The sequence below is a fragment of the Pristis pectinata genome, chromosome 13 (assembly GCF_009764475.1).
Source record: "Pristis pectinata isolate sPriPec2 chromosome 13, sPriPec2.1.pri, whole genome shotgun sequence".
Taxonomy (NCBI): Eukaryota; Metazoa; Chordata; class Chondrichthyes; order Rhinopristiformes; family Pristidae; genus Pristis; species Pristis pectinata.
Window position 1 is genome coordinate 36547840 of NC_067417.1, and position 12025 is coordinate 36559864.

Genomic DNA, 12025 nt, shown 5'->3' on the forward strand with positions numbered 1-12025 from the left:
ATGGTGGAACTTGGACACAAGAAAACCCAGCATTTTAAATTTTTTTTTGATAAACACGATGTTTTGGTTTGTGCTAGGTTCAAAGGTCTTAGGACAGATCATTTAACAATGTTTTGCTCTGTGCTAGGTGCAAAGACCTTCAGATAGATTATTTAATTCAGTTGTGACAGTGGCAGACCAAAAGTACAGATCCTCCTATTGGTAAGTGACATAGATGTTGTTTCTCTGTCTTACTGAATTTTCACTCTCCTGCACTAAATTTAAACTAAATATAACCAAGCATAAGCACTCCACCTGTGTAAAATTATGAATATAAGACATTAAGAAAAAATAAATCTTGCAAAATCTTGAGTCAGTAAACTGTGCTAAAGCTGAGCCAGGAAAGAGCTGCCATTTAGTTCTGAATAAGAATTATTCAGTGCTGTAGGCATTTTTCCAGAAACATTTACTTCACATTTCAGCTGCATACTTCGAAAGATCTGTCTTTAGCCACGTATTTTGCAAGGCACCTCCCAATGGTGAACAATTGGAGATTATTTTTCCTTCCATGTCAGATAATCATTACAAGGATTTTGTTTCCAAAGTATCAAAGTGGAGCAGCTTGTAGATGTCCTCTCTGAGGCAGTTCCTCAAAAACAAAGATGATCTGGTTCCACTCTGGTTCCAAAGTGGCCGCTGACACTAACATAGGACCCCAAGACTCAGCCGCACTTGGCGTGGTAGTTTGGGAAGTGACACGCTTCTTCCACCATTTATGTTACACTTCAGTGTGATCCCAATGAATAGACTCAGGTTTCTAAATACCCTCCTAAATGTTCCTTCTCCATTTTGATCATGGACCAGGGCTTCACGGGAGCTCGTAGGGGCATTACCAATTTTCAGGGCAACTTTGAGCACATCCTTGAATCCTTTCCTCTATCCACCTGATAATCTCTTCCTGTGACTGAGCTTGGAATAGAGCTGATGTTTCAGAAGCAACAAACAATCTGCTGGAAAACTCAGCAGGTCGAGTAGCATCTGTTGGGGGGCGTGGGGGAGGAATTGTTTATGTTTCAGGTTGAGACTCTGCATCAGGACCAGGAGTCTGGTGTCAGACATGTGAAAGATGTGACCTGTCTAACGTAACTGAGCAAGTTAGGGCCTCAATGCTGGGGATGTTGGCCTGGGAGGAACTGCTGATGTTTGTTCACTTGTCCTTCCAGTGGATTTGGAGGATTTTGCAGAGGTGGCTTTGGTTGTATCTCTCCAGTGCTTTGAGGTGCCATGCTCAGAAGCACACAGGAGGGCAGGGATCACTGCTGCCCAGTAGACCGTGAGCTTTGTACCAGGTTTAGCCAAAGGCTACATAGGTGCACAGAAAACAATGGTGGATTTCATCATCGATATCTGTCTTCATTGAGAGGTGGTTCCTGAGATATGGGAATTAGTCCACATTTTCCAGCTTTCATTGGGGATCTTTATTGTTGAATAGTGGTGTTTTACAGTGGGGGCAGGTTGCAAGAGGACCTTTGTTTTGCTGATATCGCTTCTAAGATCCATTCGCTCATACACTTCAATGAACAAGTCAGTGATGTCTTGGAGCTCAGCCTCTGAATATATGCATATGCAAGCATCATCTGTTTACTGCATATCGCAGGCTGAAGTCCGGATGACTTTTGTTTCTGGAGTGAAGGTGACATGGACTGAACAGTTTCCCACTTGTCCTGTAGAATAGCTCCATTACCAAGAGGCTTAATAGATGTAAGCTGCAACTTTGCATCAAGAAAGATTGAGGGACGTGTTGGAGCAATGATGCAGTTTTGCTTGACACCAGTCTGCAGTGAGTTTGGGTTTGTCATAGACCTATTGGCTAAGCTTGCAACTTGTGTTCCATCATATAACAGATGTAAGGTGGAGACAAATTTTCTGTGGGAAGCCAAACTTAAGAAGGATGCTGCACAGTGTCAAAGGCTTTTGGGACTAAAAAAAATGCCACATACAGAGGTTGCTGGCTGGTCACTGCATTTTTCTTGGGGTTGATGTGCGGTAAAAATCACGTCCATTGTACCTCTAAATGGGATACAATATATACTGTGATTTGGGGAGCAGCTCCCCAAGAGGTCAGATGGCCTTGCACCATCTGAAAAGAATAAGGCCTTTATTGGAGCAGACTGTAGCCCTGCTAAAGTTCCAAAACTTGGCGGAGAGCAACTTCCCTCACAAATTCACAACATCATCTCCCACATCTGAGAAGAGGAGGACCTGCCAAGGAACCTCAGAGGCACTTAGAAATTTAACAGCTAGGGAACAGACTGTCCCGAAATGTAAAATTAAAGACGTCACTGCTTACTTGTCAGGATATATTTTCATTTTTCATGTTTTCATTCACTGATTAAATGTTGTGAAACAGATAAAATCAACACTAATGAATGTGATGTTATTATATAAGAAAGACTTTACAAATGAGGTCTGAAATACAAAATTGATGATAAATGTGTGTGAAACCTTGGCTGGACCCCAATTTCTGTGCAGTTTGCAGATCTGGGAGCCCCCTGATCAAACAGACAAAAATGGCTCCCATTTTGTAGAAAATGGCATCAATAAGTTGCTTTACAAAGAAAAAGCATAGAGAGTAGAAGGAGTAAACAAATGTTGGTTTTAAATTTGATTTGTTAGAGAAGATTAGTTTACTACTGTTGTAGACATCAGGATTCAATGAAATTCCTTGTTCACATGAAGCTCACAGAGTAAACAATATACATGGTAATAATAAATACAGCAAAGAGTGCGAAAACAGCTGAATAAGGCAAAGATTGTGGTGCAATCTGAAGTAGTGCAACAAAAATAATACTGAAGTGCCAATAGTGGAATAACCGAGAGAGAGAAGATCTTCTAAGTGGTGAAGCAGGCTGCGAGTCAGTGAGACTCAAGGGGCAGTTCCAATGTGTTGTTGATTGAGGGCCAACTACTCGTGGGGAGGGTTACCGATCAGAAGAGAGCAGAAAAAAGGAGAGAAACACCAGGCCCTGAGCTACAGAAACGTGGAATTTACGGGCCAGGGATTGTACTTCTGGACGAGGTTCTAGAGGTGGTGGTAGGTTATGGGTAGGGATGAGCAACACTAAAAAATTCAAACAAAGATGAAAATTAAATACTTGAGGTGTAACAGAATTGAAAGACAATTGAAATGAATGAGCACAAGAGGGATGAGTGAGTTAGTCTTGCAGCATGTTGTTACAGAGGTAGATTTTTGGATGAAGACGTTAAGAAATTGGAAGCTAAACATGGGTTCAAGTGAGATATCAAGATCTAATTCAGATTGAGACAGCTTTTGGGCAGAGGAGTAAAATCCATGGCAAGGGTACACTGCTCATGACAATGGAGAAAATTGAGGCCCATCCAAACCTCAACATGGGATATGTTTACAGCGTAGAGGCCGTGAGCATGATGGAGAAACAGAACTGAGTGTCATCAGTGTAAAAGTGAATGTGCATCATGTCTGTCTGTTCTGCTGCAAGGAGCTGTGTGGAACAGAGACAGAGAAAGTGCTGAATGCAGAAGCTCGCGTGACTCACAAAGAGACAATTAAGAGGCTTCATCAATTTGGACAGTGCAGGCTCATGTGGTCAACATGTCAAAACTGCAGATAAGAAGAGAAGGAAAATGCACGGTGGCTGTGGCCATTGGAGATTGGAGTTCTCCCTCTGCATTGAAGGTTAAGATCTTTTGCAACTTAGATTAGGACCATTTCATTCTGGAACTGGCTAGCTGATCAAATGGGGAAATGTACGAGAAGAGGATATGGATTTGGGAAGCACCAAATGTTAGAGGATTAGAAGAAAGAACAGTCAAAGATGACTCATTTACCACAACAGAGCCATGGAGTTTTTTTTAGGAATAAGGTGAAGATGGTGGAATTGAAAGAAATCGGTGTGGGCAGCTGGCATTGCCCCAGAATGCGGAAACAATATAATTGTCTGCAGACAGACCTTGAAGCACTGACAAAAATTCTGTCTTGTTGTGTTTGATATTTTCATATTTTCTCTTGGAGAATAGGGGTGAGATTCTCAAACTGATAGGCTACAGAACATATGCTTCTTCCATAGCTTTAGACATCCTTATCCTAATTGACAGGTAGCTGAACCTGTATGGTGGGAGCATTCACTGAGATTTCACAGCCTAGACCTTGGCTGTTGGCCATCCACAGCCACTGAGCACAAAGATCTCACTATAAATCAATCCGAAGTTCATAGCCAATAATCTCGTCTCCAGTTCCCAGGATAGCCAGCGATTTAAGACACAGCACTGAGGTATGTGCCTTCTCCCATACATCAGCAAGAGAGCAGACTAATGTGATGGATCAACTGAACTCTTGCTGTGCTATAAATTGCCGTGATTCTGTAGGTAATCATTTTCAGAAGGATGCAGCCCAAAGCTATAAGCATGAAAATACTTCTGAATAAAGCTGGGCCATTTTTTGAAATGGGAAGATAAATTTGTTTCTGTTGATTCTAATGTGCAGATTAATTGCAGATTTAGTCAAAGAACTTGAGTGTTCTGGGTCCACTCATCCATTTGAGATTAAAATAAAAAAAATCTACAGATGTTGGAAATCAAGAATAAAAACAGAAATTGGTGGAAATACTCAGCAGATCAGGCAGCATGTATGGAAAGAAAGACACACCCTTAGTCAAACATGAAATATTAACTGTATCATTTTCCACACATGTTGCCTGACCTGCTGAATTTTTCCAGCATTTTCTGTACTTGTCTATTTTAGTGGTGTTAAACTTTATCTGTAATTTTGTGAATTTTTTTTTTGCAGTCAATGAGTCACCAATCAGTGCCAAAGAACAACACAGCACAGATTTATAGCACATTCCCAACCAATTGATCCTAACCTTTGCGTCCTGTGCTGGGTGGTGCCATTGACATGTCCCAGCATTCAAGTCCACAGTAACAATGGTCATGTAATTAGTTGCTCAAGAATCTCTCCAGTCGAAGTTATATAAAATTTAATGTAGAAAACTGAAATGGAGTTGGTGAAACAAAACAATATAAATTCAAAAAGATTAAATTGTTATTTTTCTGGGCAATGAATTGTCATTCAAATCTCTTTCTTTCTGACCCATTAATCTGGGTTTTGGTACAAATTCACTGTAACAGACGACTGGACTTTTTCACTTGCTTTGTCTTATTTCCTCTGCCTTTCTTGCCTGCTACAACAAACAAGGGTAAAGTGTGACTATTTATCATCCAATTTCAACAAATGATTATTTTATTAAAAAATTCAAACAAAAATGCTATTGGTCCTCCTGAGTTCTGTTACGAAGTTCACCCAGATCCTGCCATAGATTATTCAGAAGTGTAGCTGATTTTGAAAGCTTAGCAAGTTCACTCTTCAGTTACATATATTTATTAATTAATTCTGATCTTTTGAGCTCTATGTAAATATGACCACCTCAATAAATTAATTTATTCTTCATATTTGAAATGAGGGGAGTGTAATCTGAATGCAGGTTGACTTTTATTAGATGATCAAATGATAACCGCTCACATACAGCATGTGTGGAAACTATTCTGTCTTTGATTCATCGCTAAGGTACACTTTTATACAAGGGCATTTATTTAATGTTTGGTTAAGATCATCATTTAAATTCAAGGTTTTCATAGAAGCTAGAGGAAAAAAATTATCTTTAGTCACTAGTGCAAAATGGAAGCAAGTCACCACATTCAGTTGCATTGTCTTTACTGAAACCAACTGTTGTGAGCCAAGTACAAACAGCAACTAAAACTCTCAAACTGTGTTTAGCATCAGTGACAAAGACAGATTTGTGCTCCTTGATGTCGGAATTTAAGTTTTCCTTTGTGTAAATGCTGACTTTGTCAGCCAATAGGGACTTTTTTTTTAAGAATAATAGACAAATATTCACAAATAAGTTGCTTTTGGTTGAGTTGGAATTAATTTCGGACCAATTACACAGTATTTAAGAGAAACGCTGTTATTTTATCTTTCTCCGCTGTTTGCACACCAGCACCTCAGCTAATCGATTCTTCCCCATTGTGGGATCATCTGAGTCAGGCTTGACTTTAAACTTGTAACAAAAACCGAAAACACTGGAAGTGCTCAGCAATTCAGGCTGCATCTGTAGAAAGAGACACAGATCAACATTTCAGATCAGAGACCCTTCATCCAGAAGGGTCACTCATTTTGACCTTAACTTTGTCTGACTTCCTTGCACATGTGCATCTGGTAAGTATGGACCACCAGATAGCTTAGGGATAATAATCATGCCATTCTTACTGTGTATCTGTTCAACCATTGATGTAGCCCTTGTCAAAAATGCAACACTATGCAAAATAAAAAATATCCTTGATGCCACTTGCATGAGTTAATTGAAGGAATATGGCTGGTATCCATCTCCCTAACTTGTCCACAGAGAGGCCTATTAATGGATTTGTTTTTTTCAGATTACCAAGATCTTATCAAATGGCAGAGCTAGCTTGAGGTACTGAGTGATCTACTCAAACTCCTATTTCTTACTTTGTAAATAACCTCATTATTTCTCTTCTTGTTTCTCAGGGATAAAACAAAGAAAGTAGTGGAACAATCGACAGCTATCGTGTGCCTGCGATCTCTTGGGGTCTCAGAAGGAAAACTGTGTGAGGGGGAAAACCTACTGAAAAACAAACGGAAAAGAGATGAGACAGGAGTCCCCAATGGCACAGAAGTGACTGATACTTCCTCTCTGGACACCAATAAAAGAAGCAGCCCCTCGTTGACAAAAGTGTAATAACTGACATCCCAGCTGTAATGGAATAAGCTGGAATTCTCTGAAGTGGAATGGCAAATCAAAAGTTGTTTTATGTATTAATAAATTGACTTTTAAGTTGTACATATATATTTATATACATAAATGGGTATATATTGTCGAAGTATATACACGTTTAACCAGCCAATACTTCTGCCGTGATCTTTCTTGTGGTCAGTTTCCATGAACTCCACGGTTGCTGAAATGTTATTTTAATATGGTGGCCACATGCCTCGAAAGCAACAGGGACCCTGGTGTGTCAGAGGAACTTTCTGCTGGGGCTAAAGTGTTTGTTTTCTTTCCTACTTGATTATGCCTTACACAAATACCTGCATAGTGTTTCCAAACCACCAACCCTGCCAGGGTGTACAATTTAATGTGGCATTAGTTCTGCACAGACTGATCATTCAATGGCTTCACTTACCACCTGGAAATATTTATTTAACATTTAATTTTACCATTAGCTGCATAATCAATAACAGACGTTTTCTGTACATCATTCTATCCCCTCTCTGCCATATTTTCTTTATATCTATTTCAGTAAACTCTTCGATATCTTTCTGTATAAATAAAAAGTGAACATGCCAAAAAAGTATAGAATCAAACCTTTTCCTTGGAGTGCTTTGCATATTTCTGTACTAGCAACATCCTGGTGTGTCAAATATAATTCGGTACCTTTTGTTTTATTTGTCTTTTCCATCTTTTTGCCTTTTTAAAATTCTGATTCTACCTTTTCTTCACTTTCTTTATAATTTCTTTTCTCTTGTATTTCCATTTGTCTTTGCTCTCTCTCTGACACACACACACACCCTCTGTCTGTCTCTTCTCATCTCTTAATGTTCTCTCCCTCCTCCTTTCTCTCTCACAGCTCTTTTTTGTTCTCTTCTATGTCTCTTTTGATAAACCTAGTGAAAGTAGTTTCTAACCCAATATATACATCTATAAAACCACTGTGCATTTTGAGTTATCCCATTAATCCCATGGCATGGATTTACCATATTTAATTCAGACCCCCATCTGCAATGAGAGATACGTCAGCCAGTTGTTAATGTATTATTGAGGCACTTGATATAAATTGGACAAGGTGCATTTCTACAGATGCAGCGCCCTGTTGGAATTTCAGCAGTTGGTGTCCATGAACGAACTGGAAATTCTCCCCGTAACTTTTCTCAGTGGGACTCCGACAGTGTCTGTGAGGCAATGGTCAGCTTCTGTGCCTTAAGTTTAGAATCTAATAGGGCATTGGTATAAAAATGACAGTAAAGTTGCCATGTTCTCTCCTTCACTGAGGTAATACGATGTATATTGTGAGCTTTCGTAACTCACCACCCTGCACCCCCCCCCCCCCCCCCCCATCTCAATGGATTTTTTTGTTCTGGAATCTTGATCTTGTTAGTTCCTGTACCTGAAGGAACTGTGGCTCAGAGATATTGTTAGAATAGATCCCCGATCGCGCAGTCTATGAACTGGAGTTCCCCACGGTCATCACAAGAGCTTGGAATTTGCACTCACAGCCATTCATATCTGAAAAAAAATGTGGAGAGTTTTGATATTGAAAGTAGGCGAAGAGCTTCCTACCTCTAAGATGGCCGGTTTGTGAATGATCTGAGTTTATGCTGACATTGAAGAGTCAATTCTAACCACTGAACCCAGCAGAACTGGGATGATAACAGCCTCAGATTAGGTTCAGCAGTCCAAGGTACTCCAATACCTTGACAACTGTTACCATTTTCATATACACGTGGGTGACAGAAAAAAATCTGTCTATTATAGGCTCATTTCGAGATGCAGAAATATCCAAAGACACAGACTACACCAATCTTCCAAACACCAAAGATACCTCCAGCCCTTACCTCATCCCCCTCCAAACTCCAGCTCCCTCAGCTTCATATCCTTCATGTCCAGCCCTAGGCTGCAGTTACCAACTCATCCCGTGGCCCAGAACCCGCCAGCTATCTTGAATAACCAATATAACGTTCATATGGACCAAATTAAAGCCCACGAAGTTTAGAATTTAAATCATTGAGAAATTTCTAGTGTTAATTAAGTGAGGTCCTATTGCTTGTTTCTTGATCTGAGCGAAATTAATGCTGTTTCACTATAGAATTTGGTCAATGTTAAGAATTTTCTGTTGTGAGCCCAGTCTAGTGTTAGCATTAAACACAACAATGTTTTCTCACACCAATAACAGGGGCAATCCACAAGCTCATATTGCAGCTGAGTAGAGGTGAGAATCATAATTAGCACAGGCTGCAAGTGACATTCTATTAGAGGGGTGCTTCTAAGGAGCCTGCAAAATCCCCAAAGCATATGATCCTCTTCACTTGCAAGCTCCAATCGTTAACACCAATATAAGTGCACTAATAATTAACCTAACCCATATAACCTAATAATGAGCACCTGTGAATCTCTGGAAAACACTTAACAAGGATATTGGTTATAGAGGATAAGAAGTTACTCACTGGCTTTCAAATGTGGAATTTTCCAGATGGAAAAAATCCCCAGGAGATTCACTATTGAGGACACAAGCAAGAGCCAAGAGAACTGAAATTCACAAAGTAATGGTAAGATGCATTATGTCAGGAAGAGAAATATTAACAAAATTATCCTCGGTAAAATAACATTAATTCTTTAATTACAGTAGTGAATTGGTAGGAACCTCACATGGTCTGAGAAAACAGGCAAATTATTTGCAGTGGAAATTTACTGCAGACTTGGTACATTGCACAAAAATATACCCAACACCTATGAGGGAGATGTAGCTCTGAAAATAACAAGTCGCTTTCCTTTTGTTCCCCACTTTACATCATGCTCTTCACATATTGGATTGATATTTCCAATATTTCAAGCAAATGCTACATAAAGGGTTTAATTAGTTTATGATCATGTTTAATTGGGACAAGATGTATTGTAAATGTGTAATATGCATTGTGCAAATTCACCACAAAGTTTTCCAAACCAAACAAGGTTCTAGGTTCACCTGCAGCATTGCATCATGCGCCCACAAATTCAGCCTCCGTCTTGTGCCTGTTAGTGGAGTTGCCTTTTTGTGAATCTCACAGGTCTGGACTGTACAATGCATTGCGTCGAAAAGAAGGCACCCATTTTAGAAGTGTAGCTTTAAACTCCACAGATCTTCAGGTTTTCATTTTTTTTAAGTATTGCATGAAATATTACTACCCACTTACAAAAACTGATCTTGATACAAAAACTGATCTTGATAAAAGATGTTTATAATCTATAACTTATTTTAGACATCCATATTATGGTTGTCAGCATTGTTTATTTTTGCATATTGAATTACAAAATCCACTTGGATTTTAGAAGTGAATGTTTAGTAAAACATAAAGAAGAATGTGTTGGCCTCATGTTGAAAAGTAGTTCAACTTTCCTCTTTATTCTGGGTGCACTTTCACCTCTGCACTCCTTTAATAGATCTTTAAGGTCACTTGGCTTCTCAGATTTTGTTTTTGTTGGGCAGCTTGAGTCTCAGACATTAACCACTCTCCAATGGTCTTTAGAAGAGCCTTTTTAATAACGTTACTTTGTCCATAACTCCATGTACCCTCTAAAATGCTAGTAAAACTGGAACATTTATATGACATTATAGTCTTGTAAACAAAATTTGAATCCTGTGGTTTGAGAGGGAGTATGTATGCAGAATCTTTGAAGATGGTGGGGGAAGTTAACAAAGCAGTTAATTTTAAAATGAAAGATCTTGGCCTTTATAAATTGAAGTAAATAGTATAGACAGCAGGAAGACTGTTCCTTGCCCTAAAACATTAGTTTGACTCTGGCTGGGGTAGTGCTTCCAATTCTGGTCACCATACATTAAGAAGGATGTGAAAGTTTTGGATAGATATTGAAGAGGTTTTCCAACAATGATCCCACAGATGAACATTTACATGTGTAGGCTGGAGAAGATGAATTTGTTATCCGTGGAGCAGAGAAACAAAGAACTCTGGTTTAAAATTATTGGGTTCAGTTAGGGTCGGTCAACAGAAACTGAAGGGCTGACAACTGAGGCAGAACCAAGGTGACGGGCAAAAGGAAGTTTCCTGGTTTTGTACAATGAATGGTTGGGAGTTGGAATATGTCGCCTGACCAGGTGATGGAAATAAATTTAATGGAAGTGAACTGAGTAGTTGAAGCATTTTTTTAAGATGAAGGGATATGTGGAAAATGTTGAACTTTGACAACTAGATTGTCAGAGGATAGACAGCAGCCTATTTGTGTGCAAACTGAACATATTAAAAAAAATTGCAACAAAACCTCTCTATCTTTAAACTTCAACCTCTTTGCAATAAAGGCCAACATGCCATTTGCCATCTTAGCCACTTGTTGGACCTACTAACTTTTTGTGCATCATGCATTAGGATGTCTAGCTCTCTCTGAACTTCACTCATTTTCAGTCTCTCTCCATTTAGATAATCTGCATTCTGATTCCCTCACGGAAGAGTGTATGACCTCAACCTCTCACTTCTCCACATTTGCCAGGTTTTTGCCCATTTACTCTATCCCATTGCAGAATCACAATGTCCTTATCACTACATGCACTTCCACCTATCTTCATATCATCAGCAAACTTGGAAACCTCGCATTTCATTCCCTCCTCTCAAGTCATTGATGTAAATAGTAAACAATTGAGGGCCAAGAACCGCTCCCTGGGGAACTCCACTACTTGCATCCCTCTAGCCTAAAAAAAGACACATTTATTCCCACTGTTTTAATATTTAATAACCCATTATTTTAAAATGAACCCATCCAGCATTTATGCTGCTAGCCATGAAGCATAATCTCAAGGACTACACCCAGTTTACTAAATTTTGAATTAAATACAGAATCAGTCACAGAATTGACAAAAAAGCTAGCACATTTTTAAAAATGTGATTAATGTAGGATTAGTGTAAAATGAATGGCTGATGGTTGCCTCAGATTCAGTGTCCAAAGGGCCTGTTTCTGTGTTCTGTCTCTATCCTGTTGCAAACGTTGTTTTGCAGGTTATTATCATTGTTTTTAATTGGATGATAAACCAGCATGAAATGCAATGCTTATTTTCTCCTTCTACTATGCCCAATAATATGCTATACAAAAAGACATTTGGGAAAAGATCATCAATGTTGGTAATTGGACAGTTTTTACTTCAGTCACCAAGTGTTCACTATCATTGGATAGAGAGGTTTCTGGTATCTGCATAAATCCCAACAGCCATCCCCCACGTTGTATCATGGGCA

At 39.2% G+C, this 12025-nt stretch overlaps 1 protein-coding gene across 9 annotated transcripts in view; it reads left to right on the forward strand.

Moving 5' to 3' along the window:
- Positions 1-7277, forward strand: part of dus2 (dihydrouridine synthase 2) — an 84581-nt gene extending 77304 nt beyond the window's left edge. For all 9 annotated transcript variants that reach the window (XM_052028273.1, XM_052028279.1, XM_052028277.1 and 6 more), the window contains 2 exons: positions 128-201; positions 6563-7277. In XM_052028273.1, coding sequence (XP_051884233.1) covers positions 128-201; positions 6563-6773 — 285 coding nt within the window. In that variant the 3' untranslated portion in view covers positions 6774-7277. The remainder of the gene's footprint in view (positions 1-127; positions 202-6562) is intronic.
- Positions 7278-12025: the final 4748 nt, after the last annotated feature.